This window comes from Ceratotherium simum, chromosome 6 (genome assembly GCF_057802395.1).
Source record: "Ceratotherium simum simum isolate JZ-2026a chromosome 6, ASM5780239v1, whole genome shotgun sequence".
Classification (NCBI taxonomy): domain Eukaryota; kingdom Metazoa; phylum Chordata; class Mammalia; order Perissodactyla; family Rhinocerotidae; genus Ceratotherium; species Ceratotherium simum.
This window is the reverse complement of record NC_141905.1, coordinates 80,961,343-80,987,476: the sequence shown is the minus strand read 5'-3', so window position 1 is coordinate 80,987,476 and position 26,134 is coordinate 80,961,343. Positions and strand designations below refer to the sequence as shown.

Below are 26,134 nucleotides of genomic sequence, written 5' to 3'. Positions count from 1 at the left end.
GGGTAGAACCCAGGCTACCCACGTGGCCTCTGCTTCCCCTCCTCCCAGAAAGGTGGACTCACCTCTTCCTTACCTCTGTCTGGGTGGGTAGAAGTCCCTGCTCTCTACTAGGCCTCCTCTGACCCCACCCTAGAGCAGACTCAAAGGGCTGCATCATACCTGCCTGTCCAGGCTCCCTACCTGATCTTCACTTGACATGGGGGATGCAGGGGAGGCCCTGGTTACTACCCAGAGGTGATGAAAGCCCCAGCTCCCCATTCTGCCTTCTCTGATGCCACCCTGGGGAGGGGAGGGGAGAGGTAAGGAGTGCTGGGGGTGATTGGCAGTCTAGGCTCCCCACTTTACCTTTGCTGGCTGGGTTGCGGGTGGAGCCGCAGTTTTACCCACGGTGTTTGGAGCAGGGCAGGTATTATCTAAAAGTTGTCTGTCTTGCTAGGCTGCCCCTTTACTGGTCCTTTGGGTAGAGAGAGCAGGCTTCTCTTTGGGCCTTTTTGTCTGCACCATTGGTGTTTGCGAGTGGCTCCCTGTTAAGTGCATTTTGATCCATGGGGCATGGAATGCTCAACAGTGGCCCTGGCTTTTAACTTCAGCATTCCTAAGGATCACTTGGAATGCTTTTGGAAAGGGCAACTTCCTGGATCCTATCCACTGAACCACACCCAGAGAGCCTCATCTGGAAGTTCACTGGATCCTTATTTATTCTAAAATTTCAGTCCTGTCATCGTCAACACTTTTCACATTAGGGATTTGTTAAAAGCCATAAAATGCTAGATTTTGGAAGCTGTTAGCCTCCTCCCTCTCATGGATAAGTACAGTTAATGGGCAGGTGAACTTTTGAAAGTAGACACTATCAGCTCATAGTTACTTGGAAAAACTCCTTTATTTATTTGAAGCATTTGCAAGAAATAGATGCCAGATAATAAAATCATTTTTTCGTGTGACTGAAGATGAAGCTACTCAGTTTCAAATGATTAACTTTTGATTTAAAGATGCCATCTTCACCAAACTGACTAGTAATCACACTTCATCAACTTCTATGCATAAGCAGGGAACTTCACAAAAATAAAGGTATCACATTTTTACCAAGACAGTTGTCGACGAAGGGCATGTTTGTAATGAAACTGAGATGTTCCCCTTTCAAGGCAGTGCCTGTCTTGGGGTCACTTGTCAGATTTTCATCTCTCAGGACTTCAGGGTTGGCTCCCAGGCTCCACCATGCTATATATTGACAAAGACAGGAACAATTTCTTGGAGTTGAGGACTCATTTTAAATATTGCTACTGAATATTTCTTGACAAGCAAAAAAAAATCTGACTATGTTCAAGTCTGTTTCTTTAAAGACAACTTGAGGGTACTGAGCCTAGTACAGGCCTCTATCTGTCAAGATAAAAAAAGAGATTAGATCAAGTGGGTGCTGCCCTCCTTCTGTGGGAGGATGTGGGAATATGCTAATCTATCCTTGTGTGCTTTTCAGGTTTCTTATAATGCTTTGAGGATCTGGGAGACAGACTGAGATGAAGGTAACTCAGAAAGCAGGCACGAGTGGCTCTGATGATCGTGTTTCAGACTTTCTCATTTGCAAGCTGTAACCCAAGCCCAACAAAGCCGGGATCCAATTTGTTCCCTTTAAAACAGACAAACAAAGCTTGTTTGAGTAAATGACTATGAGTAAATGAATAAATGATGTGTTTTATTTAACTGACCAGTTATTAGAGTTAAAAAAAAAAAAAAAAGAGCAGTGGCTGTCTGACAGACACTTAATTTATTTTTCTAAGACTCTTGGCAAGATCTGAAAGTAAATTCTCACACCACCAGAGGGACAGAAACAAAAAGATCCAGTACTAGCATCTGAACATTAAAAAAAATCTTTAAGTTGGCAATGTGGTATACAGAGATAACTCTGTTCTTTATAACATTTTGTACAGTTTAAGAAATGATCAAGTTCTGGATAGTGAAGAATTAGAAAATGCAACATTTCTAGCCTGCAAAGAGAATGACTGCCTTAGAAGTTTAGTAATCAGAGAAGATTTATTTAGTAACAAACCTCAGAGATAACCTCTTTAGCTATTTCTTTTATCCTGTCTCTATATAGACAACTTTGTCAAATTTGTTACTTAACTGAAAAGAAACAGACTTAGCTTCTAATTTCTAACAGATTCATGTGAAAATTGGAGAAATCACACAAGGGTCTTGCTCTGATCAGTTCGTTTGTGGATTTCCAGTGGCCCCACCATTTGGAAATGCTCAGTCTGCTCCTCCATGGTCTCCGTGGGGCCTGCATCCCTCTTACTCTGCCCTGCGCAGCCCTGGGAGCAGCGGGAAGAGTGGTCCCCCACTTTGCACACGGCGACCTTACACTGCAGATAGAGCACATCGTAGCTGTTGAGAAAGCTGAAGGCATTGAACTTGAACTGGGCCATGTTCTTCTGGCGGGAGTGGAGGTTGACATAGGTATTGTCTTTGATGCATCTGATGGGAAGAAAAACCCCAGGCCAAAAGGATTAATTTAAAGCATGTTGAGAATTCACTCTGACTCAAATAATCAGGCTTGGACTCAGACCTCTGAATTCTAAATGGAGTTCTTCCCATTACCCACTCTTATTTTTTATAAAGAAACTTTATAATACTACCATGAGTGGAAAAGCCACTGTTCCTGGCCAGAAATAGAAGGGAACTGTAAAATAAACATAATAAAAACAAAACAAGGTAATTAAATTCTAGTTAGAGCTGCAGCCTTCAGAAGCCTACTCTATTTTGTCAAAAGGGGAGATTAAAGGTGGTGGTTGTATTATTTGAAGGTGAACTTAGATTATTTTAAAATGTATTTTGTAAACCCTAGAGCAACCACTGAAAAAGTTAGGGAAAGAAGTATAAATGATACATCAAGAGAGGAGATAAAATGGAATAATATAAAATGCTCAATTAAAACCAGCATATAAAATGCTCTATTAAAACCAGCAAAAAGAGAGTGGGGGGAGAAACAAAGAACAAATGCAACAAATAGAAAACAGTGACCAAGACAGTAGGTTTTAATCCAACTATATCCATAATCACTTTAAATGTGAATGGTCTAAATATACCAATTTAAAGACAGAGACTGCCAGAGTAGAATAAAAAAAACAAAAACAAAACCAAGACCCAACTATATTGTTGTCTATAAGAAACCCACTTTAAAGATAAAAGACATAGATAAGTTAAAAGTAAAGGGATAGAGAAAAATTTACTATTCTAATACTAATCAAAAGAAAGGTAGAGGGCCGGCCCCATGGCTTAGCGGTTAAGTGCTCGCACTCCGCTATTGGCGGCCCGGGTTCGGATCCCGGGTGCGCACCTATGCACTGCTTCTCCGGCCATGCTGGAGGCTGCGTCCCACATACAGCAACTAGAAGGATGTGCAACTATGACATACAACTATCTCCTGGGGCTTTGGGGAGAAAAAAATGAGGAGGATTGGCAATAGATGTTAGCTCAGAGCCGGTCTTCCTCAGCAAAAAGAGGAGGATTGGCATGGATGTTAGCTCAGGGCTGATCTTCCTCACAAAAATAAATAAATAAATAAATAAATAAATAAATAAATAAATAAAAAGAAAGGTAGACTTGCTATATTAATTTCAGACAAAATAGACTTCAGAGGCAGAATAATTATTAGAGATGAAGAGGGGCATTATTTATAATAACAAAGGGGTCAATCCTCCAAGAAGACATAACAATCTTTAATGTATATGCACCTAACAACAAAGCATCTAAATATATGAGGCAAAAACTGATAGAACTGCAAAGAGAAATCCACAAATGCACTATTATAGTTGGAGACTTCAACAGCCCCCTATCAATACTTGACAGATCTAGCAGGCAGAAAATCAGGAAGGAGATAAATGACCTAAACAGCACCATCAATCAGCTAGACCTGATTGACATTTATAGAACACTCCATCCAACAACAGCAGAGTACGTATTCTTCTCAAGCCCACATGGAACATTCACTGAGATAGACCACATACTGGACCATAAACCACACCTTAACAAATTTAAAAGAACAGAAATCACACAAAACACATTTTTGGATCAGAATGGAATTAAACTAGAAACCAATAGCAGAAAGGTTGCTGGAAAATTTGTAAATATTTGGAAATTAAACAACACGCTTCTAAGTAACCCATAAGTCAAAGAAAAAGTCTCAAGAGAAATTTAAAAATATTTCAAACTAAGTGAAAATGAGTATACAATTTACCAAAATTTGTGGGATGCAGCTAAAGCTCTGTTTAGAGGGAAATTTATAGCATTAAATGCATCTATTGGAAAAGAAAAAAAGGTCTAAAATCAATAATCTAAGCCTCCACCTTAGGAAACTAGAGAAGGAAGAGCAAATTAAATCTAAAGCAAGTAGAAGAAAAAATGGTACCAAACTGTGCCTCTCTCCTTGATATATTTGTTTGGAGAATTGAAAGGGAAGAGCTTTCTCACTCTGCATCTCAGTGCAGTTTAGTGCCACATCTGTGCACCCTCACACCGTAGCTCATACCACCTGTGGAAGGTGCTGCATCTTGCCCCTCCCCTGGCTTTTGAAAACAGGCACCACAATGATGCTTCTCGTGTGGCTCTCACCACTCTAAAGCTGCCATCAGTAAATGATGGGTTCCTGTTATTTTTGTACTGGGTTGTCAATTGCCCATCCATAAGCATTCTGCCCCTGTTAGGGGTTAAGGGAGCTATAAAGGCAAACAACTTGACAAAGTTCTACCTTGGCAAATCCTTTGTTTAACCAAAGGAGCCAGAATAAATCTCACTACTATAAGAGTTGAGCCTGATAACCCACCAGCCCATCAATGTAGGCCAAATGCCCTGAGGGCCTGAACCATGAATGGGGAGTGTAATAAAGTCATAAAACTCGAAGGTAAGGGAGCCTTAGGTATGAAAGGGTGGGATTGGACAGCAGAGTCTGAGACAGCAAGGGCTCTGCCCAGGATTCTTTGGGAAGCTGTCCAGACTTCCTATAACTATTTGTCCCAACTGGGATCAGACGGCTGGTGAAAGCCCCAACTCTGCTTCTGGGGCAGGACTCTTTTGCACAATGTTATGATTTAAGACTTCCAGTTGAGAAGCCACTGGTCACCCAAAGGAATGCCACGGGAATAAAATAGTCAACCCGAGAGGGCCTTCCATTTTCCTTACCCTTGCCGGATCAAATCATACTTGACTGTTGTAAAATCATGAGGATCTGGAGAAGCCACACAGGTATCCACAAAGAGCCTCAGGCTGGGATCCGGGCTGTGGAGTGTGGCCTGGAGGAAGACCTCTTTCCTCTGGCTGGCATAGTATGGCCCCATGCTCTCCACATGCTGGGACACAGGCAACTCGAGGAAAGATATGGACACATCGTAGCCGGCACCCTCCCTTGGGACGTCAGCCCCAGGAATGATTTCAACTGCTGACGGGCCGTCCACCCTGCAGGTGAACTTCAGCTGGGGCACCTTGTGCCGCACAATGACTCGGTCGTGGTGGCCCCGTATTCGGCCTCTGATGGAGTTGGAGTAGCTGAGGGAGCCAAGGCTTTCCTGGGAGGATGAGAAGAGAGTTGGTGGCTAGTGCTCCTGGCTCCCTGACAAGTACCTTCCTTCACGAGCAGAACCTCTCCTTCACACCTTCTGACAAGCTGGAGGGCAGGAGGCCCTGGGCCAGACTTCTGTGGTACCTAATGACATAATTGGGGGGCCTTATGTCTTTGCTTCTTGGAGTTTGGGGTGTATGCAGAGAGCCCCTGGTGTGTGAGCCTGGATTTCCTTTTTCCCTCCTGTGAGGGCTAAGCTGTGGTATATGAGGTGGGGTGCAAGGTCCACGCTGGCTGCCAAATTCCTCCACACACTCCGCTCCCTCAGCCCATGATGTTCTTAGGCAACCACAGACCACACCCCACTGCAGCTCTTATCTTCTCTTCTGGCTCCTCCCTGCTCTTGACCCCAGACCAGTTCTGGCTCCTCATGAGCTGAGGGCCTGGCCCTGCTGACCTTTGCTCTCAGCCTGCTCCTTCAAATGCAGCATGACTTGAAGGGGCTGAAGGGGTGCTGAAGGCTGAGGAGCAGGGGTCCACCACCTCTGGCAGCCTCCTTCCTGTAGCCCAGAGAGTCAGCCTGCCCAGGGGCACTTGTTCAAGGAATCCCTGACTGTGTGACTCAGATCCTGTGACATTCTGCCTTGGAACCCTCCAAGGACCACCCCGTCAGCTTAGACCAGTGCTTCTCAACTTTTTCTCCATGATGGCCCTCCTAAGAGGAGGGATTTTTAGGCATTTTCTTTTTTTTTTTTTAGGTATTTTCTTTCCTACCCATCCCACCCCCTTCCCAGCCTCCATTATGAAACTTTTGTACAACAAATATACTATATATGTTCTGTATGTATATCTGTGCTTTATCCATAAAGAAAGATTTTTCCCTTTTTTGCCCCTAAAAACCAATATCTCTCCACCCCCTTCAGGGTGATGTGACACCCATTGAGAATACACAGCTTAGAAGAAAAGCTAAATTCCATGACCACATGGCCCGTCCCCTTCCAACCTGACCTTGGGCCTCCCGGTGCTCACGGGCCTCGTGGTGCTCACAGGCCTCCGGTCTCCTCCCTGAGCCCTCCAAGCTTGCTGCTGCCTCGGGCCTCTGCTGGCTGATCCCTTGCACGCAGGGCTCCTGTCCGTCTCTACTGGCTCCATCTCCTCATTCAGGCCACGGCTCCTCAGCCGCCCTATTCAGAGCGGCCTTCTTTCTAGCCCATATCCTTTCCTATCCCCTCCCCTGTTTTATTGTCTTCTTAACCGTTTCTCCATAAAATGACTCTCATTTGTGCCTTTGTTCAGTGCCTGTCTCCCTTTTCTCGAATGTAAGAGCCACGGAGCAGGGGCCCCGTCGGTCTTTCGGCTGCTGTGTCCTCAGCACCTAGAAGGTTGCTTGTTCACTGACTCAGAAATCAGACATACAAGGCAGTGTTTTCCACGTGGGTGGCCTGGGACTGGGCCGTCACCCCAGGTGGTTCCTGACCTGCTGTGTCCTCTGCCCCAGCACTGTGGTCAGCACACAAGGCTTGCTGGGGGAGCTGGGCCAGCCAGGGCCAGAGAGGATATCTGAGGGTCCTCCCTGATGGCCCAGAAGCGTCCAGGAGCTGCCCACCTCCCAGACACGGGGGACGGGGTGGGGGAGGGTTCTAGCATGGCTCCTGGGACAGAAACTTCTAAGGTAAAAACTAAAATTTCAGACCAAAAAGGATAAGAATGATCATGGTCTGCACAACCAGATGGACAAAATGTGAAGTGTGGAGTTGAAGGGGTTATTTGGCATCATGTCGACTGTTTCAATGAATTCAACGTCCAACAATGCAAAGCGTTTTCTGTGTGTGTCTAAACATGGATGCAAAAGAACAAAGGAATAGCATGGGGATTTTGTTTTGAAAAATGTTATATTGTTAAATTGCACTGAGATAAATGATTTCATGGTTATACACTCTTTCTATATCTTTGGTATACTTGTTTCCTGTCAACTTCAATGACATCGTTTTGTGAAATAAGCGGGTGGTTAAGGAAAATGAAATAGACATTTGCATTTCATTATATATAAGTGTCCTAGATATTTGCTTTCTAATTGGGAAAAATCGCTAGCAACCTGGTTAGAAATATAGCAGTCAGACAGACAGATCATCTGTCCTCCCCCACGCCCAGCACCACAGCTTGCACATGGTACATGTGCACCAACGCTGAATAAAGAAGCACGTTGTGAAAAATGCTTTGATTTTGGAGCTATGAGAACACCAGGCATCCATCCGTCCATCCATCCATTTACCCATTCATCAGTCCATCAGCCCTCAACACTTGTTACTATGTATTCCAAATTCAGTATGTATCCCAAATTCCCAAAAGGAAGGAAAGTGTCAGACAAATTAGTGAGCTACTCCAGGTCTCACCAAACTCAGAAACAGAATCATGGCTTGTGCCTTTCCTCTGTCCTTACCCAGGTTTTCAACAGGCGGTTGAATTTTCCAAACCAATCTCTTTGGCCTCCATCTACAGAAGAGTACAACCACCATGTCAGTTTCTTACCTGTCTGATGGTGCCACAGTGGCCATAGGGAATGTTGAAGATCAGATAGCGCCCTGTGACTTGGGGGCGACACAGCTTATCATTTAAGTGGATGTCCCAGGAAGAGTAGCCCAGCCTTCGGAGATAGCCTCGGTCAATGATGACTTGGAAGAGGTGAGGTAAGCAGGAGAGCTGGGCTGCAGGAGGTGGAGGATGGGGAGATCCTTACGAAGAGAACCTGGTACACTGGACGTGTAGGTCAGGGGTGTGGGTGCATGTTTACTTTATGAAAGTACTATGGACAGTGCCCTGGGTTGGGGCTGGCTCAACTCTCATCACCCTCCACCTTTGACTTGACTTTCATTGACTTTATTTACATCCCCCCTTTTCCAAAAGTCACACTATATCCATGGGGACTCCCACCCACAGCATATGACCCATGGGCCATGAGTCAGAGCCTCAGCTAAGGATTTAAAGGACAGCTCATTTCACACATTGAGAACACTTGAGCCTGAACAGGCATCTATCTGGGCTTTTGTATGAGAGGTAGGTTGGCAAGAGAGTGGAAGCAAAGGGGGAGGGTATAAAGGGGCTTCTTCCCCAACCTTCTGAAGCCCAGTGAGTGGATGGAGACACAAGAGATCTCCGTGGAGACACACAAGCTGGTCCCCCTCCCACTCCCCCACAGCCTGTTCTTTCTTCCCCAGACTGCTCTCTTAACTCCCCCTTTCCGCAGCCTCAGATCCTAGGAGGAGAGAAGACTTTACCATTGTCTTTGGGTACAACAGAGTCAGCTGGACCTGGTGAGGAGAGAATGAAGAAAAATAAATGTCAGTGTGCAGAAACACTGGAAGAGAACGATGTAGCCAGCAGTAGACATGAACTGCAGGGAAATGGGCTCATTTGACTCAGCTATTAAAGCTGGAACACATGACATTAAAATACTCCAGGGCAATGTGAAGGAAAGGAGGGCCCAGGGCCTCCTGATGGGGCCGAGGGAGGGATTCTGGCATGTGCTCAGTAGTGTTGAGAATACAGATGTCATCAACACCAAGATCTGTTGGAGCAAGAGAACAGTAAATAGAGGGCTTTGCAGGTTATAAACACTGTTACATGTATGACCTCTGGCTGGTGTCCCTTCCCATGCACATGACATCCATGAAAACTCAGGCTTGGAAATAAATATGCAGTTTGTGGCTATCGAAGGCCTCCACAGCCCAGAAGCAAGGCAGGACAGTAACCTAGGGCCAGTTCCCAGGCCAGGAAGCACAGCTAGCCAGATTCACTCTTTGCCCAGACCACTGGTCCTTTGGATACTGTACCCAATGAAAAGGAAACCCCTTGGTGTATAATCCAAGAACAGAAAATAAGTTACTATTTAGGGTGGGCCCCCCAACAGCATGAGGAATGGTTGGAACTGTGAACAGACACAATACAAGTGAGAATCTGGAAGATAAGAACCTCACCACCCCAAGCAGACTCGTACTACCTGGCTTTCTTCGGGATTAATGTTTGTCTTAAAGGGACTCAGTTTTTCTATTCGGGTCCCATTTCTATGCAACACAAAAGGTAAAAGCAACAGCAATGATTCCACTGATTAAACTGTAAAAAACTAAGAATGGAACAGACGTGGTGAGCTCAGACTCGTTCACCAAATCTTAGAATTCCATAACTCCTTGAGATTTATATGGGTAAATTTAGGACAAATATAAGGAAGTACTACTCTACACAGAAGGGGGTCAACCTATGGAAGTCAAAATGACAAGATGGATAGTTGGTAAAAATAAAAAATATTCCAGGAAAGGTAAGCCAAATCTTGGATGAAAGGGACACAGGGGAACCTGGACATTGTAGGGTTTGGACTTCTGAGGGCCGGGTCAAGGTGAAGAGGGGTGTCTGCTTAGGAAGGTCCCTTGATGCCCTTCTCAGAGATTGAAAGAGGGACAGGACAAATGTAGTTGGATGGATAGCAGCAAGCTCCATGTCCTTACTCATTTCATTACACTGTCACTCCTTCCTTTGACCTCATAATCTTTTAGCTATATTTTGGAACAGATATTGCCCTTAACCGGAATTAGACAAAACTGATTAATGAACCCCTAAGCCTGGACCATTAAAATATTTACCACAACGGTTGTATAACAAATACGTCCTTGCTATCCTGGCATCTGGCGCCTTGGCCAACCCGATATACCTTGGGGTGGTGAGTTTTGACCTTAGGAATGCTTGGAGAGAACAGAAGGGACGGAGCCTCGGGGACACCCCAGGGCCGGCGTGGCGAGGGAGCTGGGTACCTGCGCAGACCACGCCCGCGTCCTCCTGGTGCCGGCAGTTGTGCCGCGCCCAGCCCGAGTGGGCGCAGCGCTCCAGCGCGTCCTCGGTGCCCGCGCAGCGCACGTCGTCCAGCAGGATGGGCCCTCGGCCAGGGCCGAAGCGGCAGCGCCCCGGGGCGCCCAGCGCGCGGCCGCAGCCCAGCAGGCGGCACACGACGCGGGCGTTCTTGATGTTCCAGTGGTCGTCGCACACTGTGCCCCACACGCCCTGGTGCCAGACCTCGACCCGGCCCTCGCAGCGGCTGCGCCCGCCCTCCAGGCGCAGGGGCGGGTCTGTGGGAGCAAGAGAGCGAGTCAGGTGTGCAGAGCGCATGGTCAGGTTCCTACCGCAACCCCATCTCAGGGTATCGCCGGGTATTTGCAATAGAAAAAATAACACTGGAATGAGCGCTATGTCTGATTTTATTGTTCTCCGTCTCTCTTTCTCTCCAGCCCCCATCTTGCCTCTCTCTCTTTTTCTCTTTCTCTCTCTCTCTATCCCTCTCTCTCTCCGCCCACCTTTCTCTCTGTATCACACTCACTCTGTCATAAAAAGTAAAACCTTAATTAACTGAAACCCTCGAGGAATGGCCATTACGGGCAGCCTAATTTCCCACATAACCTCAGAACTTAATCTTTAAACGAAAATACTAAAAACCAAAAGAAAAAACAAAACCAGGCAAACCGCCAAATCTTTGGAAGACAACTGTTCTAAAATGAGGCACTGCTCTGACTTATCAAACAAAATTTGTCCAATGAGATTTCTTTTACTCTTGATGAATAAAACCCAACATTTTAACTGTAAAAACTCTATTACTGGGGCCGGCCCTGTGGCGTATAGGTTAAGAGCCCACGCTCTGCTGCTGGCAGCCTGGGTTTGGATCGCAGGCGCACACGGAGGCACTGCTTGGCAGGCCATGCTGTGGCTGCGTCCCATATAAAGTGGAGGAAGATCCGCAGGGATGTTAGCTCAGGGACAGTCTTCCTCAGCAAAAAGAGGAGGATTGCCATGGATGTTAGCTCAGGGCTGATCTTCCTCACAAACAAAACAAAACAAAACAACACAACCCCCCCCCAAAGAAAAACTCTATTATGGGTACAAATTTCCAGTTATAAAATAAATAAGTCCTGGGGATGTAATGCACAGCATGGTGACCATAGTTAATAATATTTGTATTGTACATTACAAAGTTGCTAGGATAGTAGATCTTAAAAGTTCCCATCACAAGAAAAAAAAGTTTGTAATTATATATGGTGATGGATGTTAACTAGATTTATTGTGGTGATCATTTCACAATGTATACAAATACTGACTCCTTATATTGTACACCTGAAACTAATATAATGTTATATGCCAATTAACCTCAATAAAAAAAAAAAACCTATATTATATAACCTAGCTATTCCGTTCCTAGGTGTTTACTCAAGGTAAATGAAAACACATGTCCACAGAAAGATTTGTACATAACAGAATTCTCAGCAATAGGCAAAACGTGGAAAGAATCCAAATGTCCATCCACAGGAGAAGGGACAAATAAATTGTGGTATAGCCCTACAATGGAATATTACTAAGCAACCAAAGGAACAAATTACCAGTATATGGAACCACATGGACAAATCTCAAAAACAATTTGTTAAGCAAAAGAAGGCAGAAGGAAAGAGCACATATTATTTGATTCCATTTATATGAGATTCTAGAAAAACAAATCTGAACTACAGTGACAGCAGCAGATCAGTGATTCCCTGGGGGAGGTGAGAGGGATTTAGTGCAAAGAGGTATGAGGGAACTTTCTGGGGTGATGGAAATGCCTTCTATCTTGATTGTGGTGGTGGTTACATAGTTATACATTAGACAAAACTCACAGATGTGTGCAATTTATTGTACATAATTATACCTCCCAAAAGGTGATTTAAAAAGTAAAAATAGTAAAAAAGTAAAACCTGTATTATGTTGGTGGTGCCACACCCACAGATGTGTGTAAAATGCTTTGTCTTCATATAAATTGGTCACTAGTGACTAGTTTTCAATTTCCTGCTCTGCTTGGCACATAGAAGATGCTTGGTGAATGTTAATAAACACCACTGGCTTCAGTTTCTCTGCGACTGCAATATCCTGGTCTAGGATGGTTGCTATCTCCTCATCTAATTTGTTGCTGTGATATTGGAAGCAAGATAACCATGCTTGTTTGAACTATGAATAAAGGCAAATATCTTCTGCGTGAGGTCTCGGGAGGTGAATTTGGGGCTTCCCACCCATAAAGGTGTGTCTGGTGTGCACACATATTTGTGTCTTCACGTATATACCTATAAGCTCATAGAATTTTTCTGTAAAGAGTAGGAAATTTGAATGAAAAAGAAATACGATACTAACAGTATTAATAACAATATGATAATTTTAGTGCTTAGAAACAAACAAAAATTACCAGGCAAAGGGACGATTTCTTCACCAACTGAAATTGTAAGTGTAAAGAAGAAAAACTAAGCTTAAGAAATGGGAACCCTCACCTATTTATATTCAAAGCTGAAAAAGAACCAAACGTTTTTCTCATTTTAGACATTAATACTTTTGTTTAAGTTTCCACTATGGTTTGAGTGTAGAAATACTGTACTTAAGTTTTATTTTTTTGGCATCAAAATGTAACAAGTGGTATTGTGTCCTATTTATTCTCCAAAAATAAAATAATTTATTAAGTGGTCAGAAAAGAAGCTTTATACATATACTGAAGTTTTGAAAGGAAGAATACAAAAGCAGTAGATTTTATAGGAAAAAATCTTTACAGCGGCTGAAAATGAAATGAAGAAAATCAAGTTAGAGTCCTCAGAAATATTGTTAGAGAAGAGCAAGATCATATCTGAGAGGTGTAATTCAACATGAAAATGTACAGAGGGAAGCAAGGTAGGAAAGGTAACAATGGACTTTATGATAGAGTATGGTTGTATAAATTACTGTAAAACCAAACTGCTGTAGTCTAGTAACAGGATATGATCATTACCAGGTAATCGTGTCACTTTTGTGGAAATCAGATCTGTGGCTGCCAAAGAAAAAACAAAAAAGAAAATTTCCACTGAAAAGAAAGCATTAAAATTTGACTTCATTGAAATTTTATGCTGTAGACTACAAGTTTATGAAAACAAGCCTGTTCCATATGGTGTATATAATGGACTCCACCCTGCTTATTTGTCATGCAGATTTACACATTCGTGGTAAATTGTGTATGAGAAGTTGGCATTTTGCAAGTCTGATTAACAACAATTCCCATTTTGAGCATCTACAATGTGTCATACAATTTACATCTCTAATCCTTACCACGACTGTGCCAGGTAAGTATTATCACTATTTTAGAGATGAGGAAGTGGAGACTGGGAGGGCTTGTGTAACATGCCCAGGCCATCCACAATTCAAACCTGTGAGGCCCCAAGGCAGACACTCTTTCTACACCACTCTGCCTTTCAGGAGCATAAGATGACGGAGTCACATTCACTCTGGGCTCGATGGGGTGCCTCAAGGATGAGTGGGAAGGAAGGTAATGGTTCAGTGGCCACCACATCTGTCCTCACACTCCAAGAGGCAGGAAGTGATTTCGGTTGTCATGCTTTCATAAAGGAAGAAAAATGTGTGAGTGCCACACAATATGTGTTACCATCAACCAGGGTTACCAAGAAACACTCGCCTCACGTGATGTCAAAAGCCAGCGAGAACTACACGCGAAGGAATCTTCTGCCAAAAATGGAGTCATGGCGGGGCAGGGAAAGAAGGGAGTGAAGAATGAGGGATGGAGGGAGGAGGGGAGATAGGGAGAGAGAGAGGAAGGAAAAAAGGGATGGAGGAAAACAATACCTAAATATAAGTGGAAAGAAAGCCCTAAACTTTGGTTTCACTGAGTTTTACCCCACATATCTTCAAAGTAATCAGGACTCGAAAATTAAGAAAATAAATGAAATAGAAGAAAGCAGCAGGCCTTGTTACCGAAGAGATGGGTTTCAGATGGAGTTGAAGGAATCACACAGATGAATTCATCAGCAAAGCCTGAGAGCAGAAAGGACCTTGGACGGGAGCTGGGAACCCAGCTTTGCCTTGCTCCAGCTCTGTGACTGCTATGGACTGAATTGTGTCCCCTCAAAATTCATATGGTGAAGCCCTAGCCCCCAATGTGGCTGTATTTGGACATGGGGCCTCTAATGAAGAGTTAAAGGTAAATGAGGTCATATGGGAGGGCCCTGATCTGATAGGATTAGTGTCCTTACAACAAGAGACACCAGAGCACTCTCTCTCTCTCTCTCTGCTAGTGTACACACACTGAGGAAAGGCCCTGTGAGCACACAGTGAGAAGGTGGCCATCTCCAAACTAAGGGAAGAGCCCTCATCAGACACTGACCTACTGGCACCTTGATCTTGGACTTCCAGTCTCCAGAACTGTGAGAGAATAAATTTCTATTGTTGAAGCCACACAGTCTGTGGTATTTTGTTATGGCAGCCTTGGCTGACTAAGACAGTCTTAGGCAAGTCTACTCCTTCTCTGGGCCTCGTCTTCCTCAAAAACAAAGGCAGTGGTTTAGTGTCTCACTCCTTGAATGTGGCCCATGACCAGCAGTGTGGTCATCACCTGGGAGCTTGTGAGAAATGCAGAGTTCAGGCTCCACCTGGAACTGCTGAATCAGAATCTGCTTTTTAACAAGCTCTCCAGGCCGTTCACTTGCACATCAATATTTGAGAACTGCTGGTGTAGGTCATCTCTAAGGTATCCTCCAGGGTTGACACTTGATGCTATTTTATCCTGTTTATCCTGTCGCCACATCTGCCTTCACTGTTCAGAATCACAATCATCCATGGGGGAGTGGCCTGGACCTTCCCTGGAGTTGACTCAGGAGGGATGAGCTGGCCTCCCTGACCTGCTCTCCTCTCCTCTCCCCTGACATCTTCTGGGAAAACAGGAAGTATTTACTCTGGGTGTCAAACTCTTGCTGGGCTGGGAATTTCTCAGCGCTGGGAATTAACACTCCAGGACTACTGCAAGGAGCAGAGAGCATACCTGGTGAAGAAGGCTCTTCGCCTGAAGTGAGAGTTGTATCTGCAAACAAAGAAGAACAAAACTCAAATGTCAGCTAAAAGGAAATGGAACGTTGTGGTTTAAACAACTGCATGGTCGAAAACAGAAGAGCGAATGGGTAGAACCAACGCTAGCACAACCCAGTTCTCTAGTGTGTGCACTGGGTGTGCTGGATGAGTCAAAGCATCACCTGAAACACAACACACACTGCCAAGCAGGTCAGGTGTGGGCCCCCAGCCCGCACCTCCTTTGGGCACATCTGATTAAGACCAGCACTACAAGCAGAAGATGTTCTCTAGTGGAGGGACCATCTCTGTGTCTATGGATGAGTAAAGAGAAAATGAAGCTTAATTTCTGTGCAAAGGGTGCTGGGACTTCTGTTTACATTGGGGTTTATACCGTAGACAAAATATTCAGTACATATGTTCATTTGTCCAACAGAAAGATGGAGAGTTGATCATGTTTAACTTAAGAAATGTGACAGGCAGAAAACATTACCAGAGGGGGTGTCCACTTCTGCTGAGGTTGAAGATACATATGTGGAGGAACGAATGAGAAAATGAGAGAAATGATACACCTATGCGTCTTTCTATTGAGGTTTACCTTGTGTGCAAAATGATTATGAAGTAGATTCATTTTCTAAATAGAATATGACAAGTAAGAAACTGGTCTCATTAATTTAAACAGCACAGTGAGAGAACCTTTACTAGATGGAGAGATCACTTCTGCTGAGCTTGAAGAGGTATCTATAGAAAAAGAGAAGAAACTTCAACACAAGTGCAGAGGACTCCTGGGTTTCTGTTTTTACTGAGGTTGTGTTGGGGACAACATTTTCATGGAATAGCCTAGTCTGATAAATGTAACTCCAAGAAGAGGCACTTAATGGGACAGTAGACAGTGAGACACTGTTTTACCTGGTATGGAGTTCACAGTGGTTGAGACTGAAGCTGCAGACGAACAAAATAACAAGGCAGCAATAAGACAACCATATCAGACACACATGTTTCTATAAGACGCAGGAGACATAAACGTGGCCATCATAGATCAGGGTGACTGGCTTGTCCTGTCTTCCTGCTTTCCCAACTGGGGCTATGGCAGGGTATCTCCAGATCCTCCATTGCTTCCAGGCCACCCCTCCACTCCTTGGGTCTCCACTCCTCTTGCCCACCCTTTACTTCTCCCCTTGGAGGTGGAGATTACCTGGTCAATGGACAACAATCATTGGTCCAAGTTTCCCCACTGTATGGAGCCCATCTAACAAAGATTCTGTAAATGGGGGACACTCTTTCCCCAGCCCTTCCTCATTTATGCAAATGCGTGGGAGGCAGTGACCCAGGAAAGGGTGAGCTTTGCAGACTGGAACTTTCCCTAGGTGGGCTGTCCCAAGATCTAGACTGAGGGTAAGGAGAGGATGGCAAGTCCATTTTTCTCTTGTACTAAGCATTGTCCTCCAACTCAGCTTTATCAGTAATAAAGGCCATATTTTGGTGTTGACTCATATTTTATATCTTGATTGCTTCAGCACCTAGAGTAGGGGACAAGCACCCTCTTTACTATCGTCCCCCCTAAAACAAACCTCCAACACTCTATTTATAATATTCTCAAACCCAAGTAATATCAAGAACTCCTTGGATAATTGCAACCAGCACCACTCAAAATCTATTGTACAAGAGGAGAGTTACTTGTTACCTTGATCAACTCTGCATCCCTTACTGCCTCAGCACAGAGCCTGGCACATGGCCATCCTCACTGAATGCTGGTTGAATGTCTAGGGAGGATCAGTAAAAGCCATAGCTTGACTCCCCACCATTCTGGCAACACCCACACGGTTGTTGGTCTCCAGGAGAAACTCCCTCCATGGATGGTTGACATTAGGCTACCAGTCAGTCCAGTGAATGAATCATTGCTTCTTTTTGGCTGAATTGGCTGAACTAATTTTTCCCTTGGCCCATGCATTTAGCTGGGCTGCCCAGGATTCATTTACCATCAGGAGACCTAGAGGTGGCTTTTGTGAGTCAGGTCACTATAAACATACTTAAAAACTCTAAAGAATCAAAGCATTTGATCAGGACATAGTTGTTTAATGAGCTCATTGAAAAATCAAATAAATTTTATAGCAAGCAAGATGGATGGAACCCAAAATAACATCAAAATTACCTGTTGAAGTGGTTACAGCAATGCTCAAAGATTCTGGAAATAAGAAAAGGCAATTGGTCAAAACCTGCCACAGGGCAAAAATAATTGTCTTATAGTTAACTTGTTTTCTTCTCTCTGTTCCTGGAGCATAGAAACCATAGAAACTTCATTTATTTAATCAAATCTTGATTCACTCATCTCTTCTGTGGCAGGCACTGTGCTAGAAACTGGAGTACAACAGTCAACAAATTAGATATGGTTCCTGCTCTGTAAAACTGCAGTTGTGACAAGTGCAATGGAGGAGGGATGCATGATGCTATGAGAACCTACGACAGGTGGCCCGACCTGGCGAGGGAGATCCTCTCTCTATCTTCCTGACCTCCCACCACCTCCTGCTTGGCACAGGGTCTGGGCCAGACTAGGTGCTCTACTCAAGGACAATGACAACCTCACGCCACACCGTCCCAAAAGCTGTCTAGTCTTGGCCCTGGTGGCATGACAGAGGTGATCTTGCTGCGCCATGTGCCTACATTTGCAGTGGGCAGAGGGCACCACCACGTGAAGGAGTCACTTCTGCCCAAGTGGAAATCATGCCTGAACATGAAACATAAACAGGAAAGTAAGTATTCATTTTTGGATTGTACACAATTCTGCCTTTCCTATGACCTCATCTACTAGGCTTTGTTGTTGGAAAATTCAAGCGTGAGGACTGGTTATTTTCCACCTTCGTGAATAAAAGTTAAAGTACCCAAATTAAAAACATGTGGACGTTATAAATTAAAACATTCCTGAAATGGAACATGTTTCCCTGTCCTTTTAAACAAAAGCTATTGATAATATTTTAACCTCCGTGATTCAGCCTCCTTAAAAAAATCATTGTTGTTCAGGGTTGTAATAGAGAGATGTCTCAAAGGATATTGAGGTTAGTGGGTATTTTTGCTCTATATCACCACATTTAAAAGTCTGGTGACAGCTAATGGGTTTCTGAACCCTTCTGTGGGTGTCAGACTATCTGTTGGCATTTCCTGCCATTGCCAATGTGGCTCTTCTATGAGGTCCCCCTCCCAGTCCCTACACCCCCTCCCCAATTTGTTGTCTCTCATAATACACATTCAGTAGAGAAACCAGATAGCCAATTGTTATGTGTGTGTAGAACGTAAGAACAAGAGGCACGCTGGAACATGCCCATGTATATTCAATGCTTTACTTGGGTTTGAATGTTGGGACCTCAACTTGGCTGCGTACAGGCCCTCCTTGTCTATTGCTGGGTTCTAGCTATTTTCCAAGGGATTAACTCAGCCAAGTGACTCCTGGACAAACAGCAAAATTGTACTATCTAGGTTGAACTTCAACACAGCAATATCCCTTAGATAGGTGCTAAGAGGACAGATCGGCATAAAACTTGTAACCAGTTGTAAGGACCAAGTCTGGCTGAAATTGAGGTAGGAACTGTCAAAACAAGCACAAGTTAAAAAAAATTATAATTAAATACCACCCATGTCAATCAAGTTTGTTGGTAAAGAATTCTTTTAAAATCACTCTATTTACAAATTATGCCCCAGCCATATTCATATTTGATTATTCTCTGTTCCTATTTGATCCCCTATTTTCTGTTTCATTAAGCTAAGGGAAATAAATAATGGGGAAGGTGGTCTATGGATCTGGGACCCAAAAGACACGGGTTCTAGTCTCTGCTCTTTGTGTAACTAAGCACGCGACCTTGGACAAGGCTCTTTGCATCTCTGAGCTTCAGCTGCTGCATCTGAAGGGCTAGTTCATGGACCAGCAGCATCTGCAGCACCTTGTTAGAAATGCAGACTCTCAGGACCCACCCCCGACTTCCTAAATCAGAATCTGCATTTTAACAAGATCTCCAGGTGACTTATACACACATTAAAGTTTGAGAAGCACCAAGCAGCCAAATGGAGATGCCTCCAGGCCCAGAACTAGTTGGCATGAGCCAGGAGGAAACTAGACAGCACATGCCCATATAAAGGGGAGCCCTTCCCCGCTCAACTGTAGACAATTGGTGCCCTGCCAAAATTCATGCTAGTATTTCCCATCCTTTGGATTTTCCATCAAAACTTGAAATCTGGACTTTGATAGGAAAGCTCTCATTTTTAAAATGTAGAATTAAAAAAAAATTAAACATCACCTAGGCAAAACTCTGTTGTCTGAATCAAAACCCATCCATGGGTCAAAACTGGCCCATTGGCTGCCTGTTTGTGGCATCACATCTAGAATAATCTCTAAGGCTTCTTCCAACTGTTGGAAAAATGTTACACTGGATGGTGCCATATCAGACTTGTCCTGGCTTAAGAGACCTGGAGGCTGATTCTCACAGATTCAACCACAAAGAGAGAAATTTATTTCATTGTCTCCTTTTGCTTAGAGGTCAGTTTCTACCAGGCCTAGTGGAGGGCTCAAAGATTTTGGAAATATGGACCATGGGCTACTTTCATCACTGTTTACAGTTCAGAGAAAACTTGAGTTAACTTGACTTGAGTTGAGTTGAGATGGTATTTCTCCAACTTACTTAGCCATCTATTAATCAAGCCCTAGGATGAACTCCAAAGTGTCCAGAAGAGGGAAGTGCACAGAAGGACACATGAGCTGCTTCACTAGAGAGCCAGGCAGGTCTGGGAAGGTGGCAGCACACACATCCCTCAGGAATGTGACTGCCACGCTCCATCACTGCATGCTCACACAATCCCCAGGACAAGCTCTGAGGCGACTCTTTTCATCCTCCTGTTCTACAGATGAAGGAACTGAGGCTCTGAGAAGTAAGGGGACTTGCCTGTTGTCACCCTATTGGTTAAGGCTGGAGGCAGAACATAATCCCAGGTTCTCTAGCTTCAAGTCCTGTGACGCTATATTTTTCACTCAGAAGGTTTCAGTGGTCAAAGAAGTTTGAGAAACATTGGATTAAGCCAAGTTAATGAAAGATCCCTTGTGCAGGACTTGTCAGAGACTTGAATGTGCTAATAGACTGTGAATCTTCAAGAGATGGATATGGTATTCCCCCAACTTATTTGGCCATGCAAATTCTTTTTTAAAATTTTGATGTCACTGGATTGGTGGACCACACTGTGGAACACACCTGGGGGATGTGGTCCTCTACTGTTTTCTGAAAATGCAGATTAGAAGGATAGTTTTGCTTGAGATGCCTGAAGTCCTGTGACTGTTACGAAAAGTTAACTCACTGAATACCTAAATGTGTGCCATTGATGAGAATATGAATGAGGCTCATGTCACCATGACTTGATTTCAGAGACCTGCTGTTGCACCAAGGAGGGAGGGAGCAAACTGGACGTGCCGTGTCCTAAGAACAGAAGGTGCTCGGTTACTACGTGTTCAATGTACTGTTTCATTCAGTGAATAAATGAGCACCTTATATTAGTTTGATATGACCTTGATTTTTAGTTTCATATGAGGTAGGAACCCTAACCCTAGACATATGCAAGGCAATGCGTATGTATGCTTTATAAAAGCAAGAAAGAAAATAAAATTATCAGGTGATGTGGTAATTTCTGTGGCTGATGCTGAAATTGTAAAACAAAACTGAAACTAAAATAAGATAAAATTCAAACAAGAATCACACCCACAAAGAGGAAATTGAGAAGATAACTTCTTAGTTAAAAAATATACCTCAGATATACTAAAATTAGATACAAAATAACTTCTGAAATGTGAAATTAAAAATGAGACATGTGAGGCGGAGTCAAGATGGCGGCGTAGGCAGACTCTGAACTCACCTCCTCCCGTGGACACAGCCAATTTACAACTACTCGTGGAAAAATTACCCGTGAGACAGAACTGAAAACTGGATGAGAGGAACTCCTGCAACAACGGACAATCCTAACTGGGGTAGAAGAGGCAGAGACTCCCTTCTGGAGAGAAAACGCCGCCTTCACAAGCCGCCAGCGTCACGGCCGCCGGGAGCAGCTCACAGGTACGCACCCTCCCTGGAGGCGCGGGGCCCTGAGCCGGGGAGCGCCCCTGCTGTGGGCATTTTGTGGACCCAGCACAATCGACACCAGCGGCATAATATCTGACTGTGCCTGCTACTAAAGCATTGGGGAGCAGCCCCAGAAAACCCAGTTCACAAAGAAACTAAAACTGGCTCTTAAAGGGCCCGCGCACAAACTCACCCATTCCAGAAAGCATCCTAAAATCACCAGAAAGAAAGGTGCACAGTGCTGGGGTGAAAAGAGACTCACCTAATAGGCCCTGAGTGCATCTCGGTGAGGGGTGAGACCTCTCCAGGGACTGGGACATTGGCGGCGGCCATTGTTGTGGCCTGGTGTGAGCGTGCTGACACAGACGCCATTGGAGTTCTCCCTGAGGCCTGCTAGCCCAGGGTCTGCTCCACCCGCTAGAGCACCGATTTAATCCAGCTCAGCCAGGGCAGGCAGCCCACCCTAGAGACTGGCCCCACCCGACAATAAGCCCTCAGGCAACTAGTGGGCCTGCATAGATTGGTGACTGGATTCTCTACAGCCTGGCAACTGAGCCGACTTGAGTGGGGCAGGGTGTGCACAAGGAGCGGGTGGAGAGTGTGGGGTGGTGGCGGAGTGTGTGGGGCTCCCGCCGTGCAGAGACTGGGTCCGCTTGGGGGTCGGGGCGCTCACACCGGGCAGGACTGTGTTGACTGTGTGTGTGGACCTGTGGGCAACAGGGCTGGTCAGCTGCAGAAGGCTTGTGCTTCTCAAAGACCCACATAGGAGGTTTGCCCCACCTTCCAAAGCCTGAAACAATTGGGTGCTCCTGTGCCTGAGGCCAGCCCCACCCAGCTGCAATCCTCAGAGAGCTGACAAGAGACCTAATAGGCTAGAGGCTTACAGCAATTGTAAGGCCCTGAGCCTAACAACCTGCCACGCTGGGGGCCTACTCAGTTAAAAGAAATACTGCAACACAAATGTGGTATTAGAACTTACAGCCAACTGTGCTGGGGCTCCCCACACCTGATAAAGAGACTGAAGGGCCCACAACAACTACAAGCAGCTGAGCATTACAACAGCTGGCCAGGAGCATAACTTGGCCTCCCTGGGCGCCTATAGGGAGAGCTAACAGGCCACAACAGAAGGACACACGTAGCCCACATAGGGGTCACCCCTGGAACATTGAGAACTGAGGAAAGGACACTGGAAACCTCCTAAGGCATCACTTACATAAGGTCACCTATCCAAGAGCAGGAGACGTAGCTGACCTACCTAACACGTAGACACAAGCACAGGGAAAGAGGCAAAATGAGGAGGCAAAAGAATACATTCCAAGTAAGGGAACAGGACAAAACCCCAGAAAAGGAACTAAGTGAAACAGAAATGAGCAACCTACCCGACAGAGAGTTCAAACTAAGAGTGTTAAGGATGCTCACTGATCTGGGGAGAAGAATAGATGAACTCAGTGAGAATGTCAACAAAGAAATGGAAGATATAAAAAAGAACCAATCAGAAATGAAGAATACAATACTGGAAATGAAAAGTTCATTAGAGGGACTCAAAAGCAGAGTAGAGGATACAGAAGAATGGATCTGTGAGCTGGATGAAAGACTAGAAGAAATCACCCAAGCTGAACAGGTAAAAGAGAAAAGAATTAAAAGAGTGAGGACAGTCTAAGGGACCTCTGGGACAACATCAAGCGCACTAACATCCGTGTTATAGGTGTCCCGGAAGGAGAAGAGTGAGACAAGGGGGCAGAGAATCTATTTCAACAAATAATAGATGAAAACGTCCCTAACCTAAGGAAGGAAACAGACATCCAGGTACAGGAATCACAGAGAGCCCCAAACAAGATAAACCCAAAGAGGCCCACACCAAGACACATCATAATCAAAATGTCCAGAATTAAAGATAAAGAGAGAATCCTAAAAGCCACAAGAGAATGTCAAGTTACATACAAAGGAAACCCCATAAGGCTATCAGCTGACTTCTCAGCAGAAACCTTACAGGCTAGAAGAGAATGGCACGATATATTTAAAGTGCTAAAAGAAAAAAACTTACAGCCAAGAATACTCTACCCAGAAAGGTTATCATTCAAAATGGAAGGAGAGATCAAAATTTTCCCAGATAAGCAAAAATTAAAGGAGTTTGTCAGCAAAAAACCAGTGCTACAAGAAATGTTAAAGGGACTGATTTAAGGGGAAAAGAGAAGACCACAAACAGGAAAAATTATCTATTTCCATGATTAGAACGTAATGGATACAAATGCACAAAAAAGAGGTTAGATATGATATCAAAAACATAAAAGGAGGGAGGAGGGGAGTTAAAGAGTACAGCTTTCAGACAGAGGTCAAACTAAAGTGACCATCAATTCTGTATAGAAGAAGAAAGGAACAGAGAAGGACTACTAAAACACTGAGAAAAAAAAGAAAAGTTAAAAAATGGCAGTAAGTACATACTTATCAATAGCTACTTTAAACGTCAATGGACTAAATGCTCCAATTAAAAGGCATAGGGGGGCTGACTGCATAAAAAAACAAGACCCATATATATGCTGCATACAAGAGACACACTTCAGACCTAAAGACACTCACAAACTGAAAGTGAAGGGATGGAAAAAGATACTCCACGCAAATGACAATGAAAAGAAAGCTGGGGTAGCAGTACTCATATCAGACAAAATAGACTTTAAAACAAAAGCTGTAAAAAGAGACAAAGAAGGGCATTACATAATGATCAAGGGAACAATCCAACAAGAGGATATAACACTTGTAAATATCTACGCACCCAATGTAGGTGCACCTAAATATATAAAGCAATTATTAACAGACATAAAAACAGAAATAGACAGTAACACAATAATAGTAGGGGACTTTAACACTCCACTTACACCAACGGATAGATCATCCAAACAGAAGATCAACAAGGAAACATTGGCCTTAAACGACACACTAGAACAGATGGACCTAGTAGATATATACAGAGCATTCCATCCAAAAACCGAAGAATACACGTTCTTTTCAAATGCACATGGAACATTCTCCAGGATTGATCACATATTAGGCCACAAAACAAGTCTCCATAAATTTAAGAAGATTGAAATAATACCAAGCATCTTTTCTGACCACAACGGTATGAAACTAGAAATAACTATAGGAAGAAAATCAGAAAAGCCACAAATCCATGGAGATTAAACAAAATGCTACTGAACAATGACTGGGTTAACGAAGAAATCAAAGAAGAAATCAAAAAATACCTGGAGACAAATGAAAATGAAAATACGACATGCCAGAATTTATGGGATACAGCAAAAGCGGTTCTAAAAGGGAAGTTTATAGTGATACAGGCCTATCTCAACAAAAAAGAAAAATCTCAAATAAACAATCTAACAATGCACCTAAAGGAGCTGGAAAAAGAAGAAGAAACAAAGCCCAAAATCAGTAGAAGAAGGGAAATAATAAAAATCAGAGCAGAAATTAATGAAATAGAGACCAAAAAAACAATAGAAAAAATTAATAAAACCAAGAGCTGGTTCTTTGAAAAGATCAACAAAATTGACAAACCTTTAGCTAGACTCACCAAGAAAAAAAGAGAGAAGGCACAAATAAGTAAAATCAGAAATGAAAGAGGAGAGGTTACAACAGACACCTCAGAAATACAAAAGATTATAAGACAATACTATGAAAAGCTATATGCCAACCAATTCGACAATCTGGAAGAAATGGATAAATTCTTGGAATCATACAACCTTCCAAAACTGGATCAAGAAGAAGTAGAGAATTTGAATAGACCAATCACCAGTAAGGAGATCGAAACAGTAATCAAAAACCTCCCCAAAAATAAAAGTCCAGGACCAGACGGCTTCCCTGGTGAATTCTACCAAACATTCAAAGAAAACTTAATACCTATCCTTCTCAAACTCTTCCAAAAAATTGAGGAGGGGGGGAAGCTCCCTAACTCATTCTACGAAGCTGACATTACCCTGATACCAAAACCAGACAAGGACAACACAAAAAAAGAAAATTACAGACCGATATCACTGATGAACATCGATGCGAAAATCCTCAACAAAATACTAGCAAATCGCATACAACAATACGTTAAAAAGATTATACACCATGATCAAGTGGGATTCATTCCAGGTATGCAGGGATGGTTTAACATTCGCAAATCAATCAACGTAATATACCACATTAATAAAATGAAGAACAAAAATGACATGATCATCTCAATAGATGCAGAGAAAGCATTTGACAAGATACAGCATCCATTTATGATAAAAACTCTGAATAAAATGGGTATAGAAGGAAAGTACCTCAACATAATAAAGACCATATATGAGAAACCCACAGCTAATATCATCCTCAATGGTGAAAAACTGAAAGCCATCCCTCTAAGAACAGGAACCAGACAAGGATGCCCACTGTCACCACTCCTATTTAACATAGTATTGGAAGTCCTAGCCAGAGCAATCAGGCAAGAGAAAGAAATAAAAGGGATCCAAATTGGAAAGGAAGAAGTGAAACTGTCACTATTTGCAGATGACATGATTTTATATATAGAAAACCCTAAAGAATCCACCAGAAAACTTTTAGAAGTAATAAACGAATATGGTAAAGTTGCAGGATACAAAATCAACAT

General features: G+C 43.7%; 1 protein-coding gene across 1 annotated transcript in view; it reads right to left on the bottom strand.

Moving 5' to 3' along the window:
* Positions 1-1,940: 1,940 nt before the first annotated feature.
* Positions 1,941-26,134, bottom strand: part of LOC101392905 (scavenger receptor cysteine-rich domain-containing protein DMBT1) — a 38,835-nt gene continuing 14,641 nt past the window's right edge. The window contains exons 9-22 of the mRNA XM_087432757.1: positions 21,045-21,094; positions 18,962-18,983; positions 16,331-16,363; positions 16,118-16,162; positions 15,915-15,953; positions 15,399-15,437; positions 13,362-13,400; positions 12,792-12,818; positions 10,351-10,662; positions 9,432-9,473; positions 8,824-8,856; positions 8,078-8,253; positions 5,173-5,555; positions 1,941-2,469 (exon numbers count right to left, since the gene is read on the bottom strand). Of these exons, the coding sequence (XP_087288883.1) occupies positions 2,178-2,469; positions 5,173-5,555; positions 8,078-8,253; positions 8,824-8,856; positions 9,432-9,473; positions 10,351-10,662; positions 12,792-12,818; positions 13,362-13,400; positions 15,399-15,437; positions 15,915-15,953; positions 16,118-16,162; positions 16,331-16,363; positions 18,962-18,983; positions 21,045-21,094 (1,532 nt within the window). The 3' untranslated portion in view covers positions 1,941-2,177. The remainder of the gene's footprint in view (positions 2,470-5,172; positions 5,556-8,077; positions 8,254-8,823; positions 8,857-9,431; positions 9,474-10,350; positions 10,663-12,791; positions 12,819-13,361; positions 13,401-15,398; positions 15,438-15,914; positions 15,954-16,117; positions 16,163-16,330; positions 16,364-18,961; positions 18,984-21,044; positions 21,095-26,134) is intronic.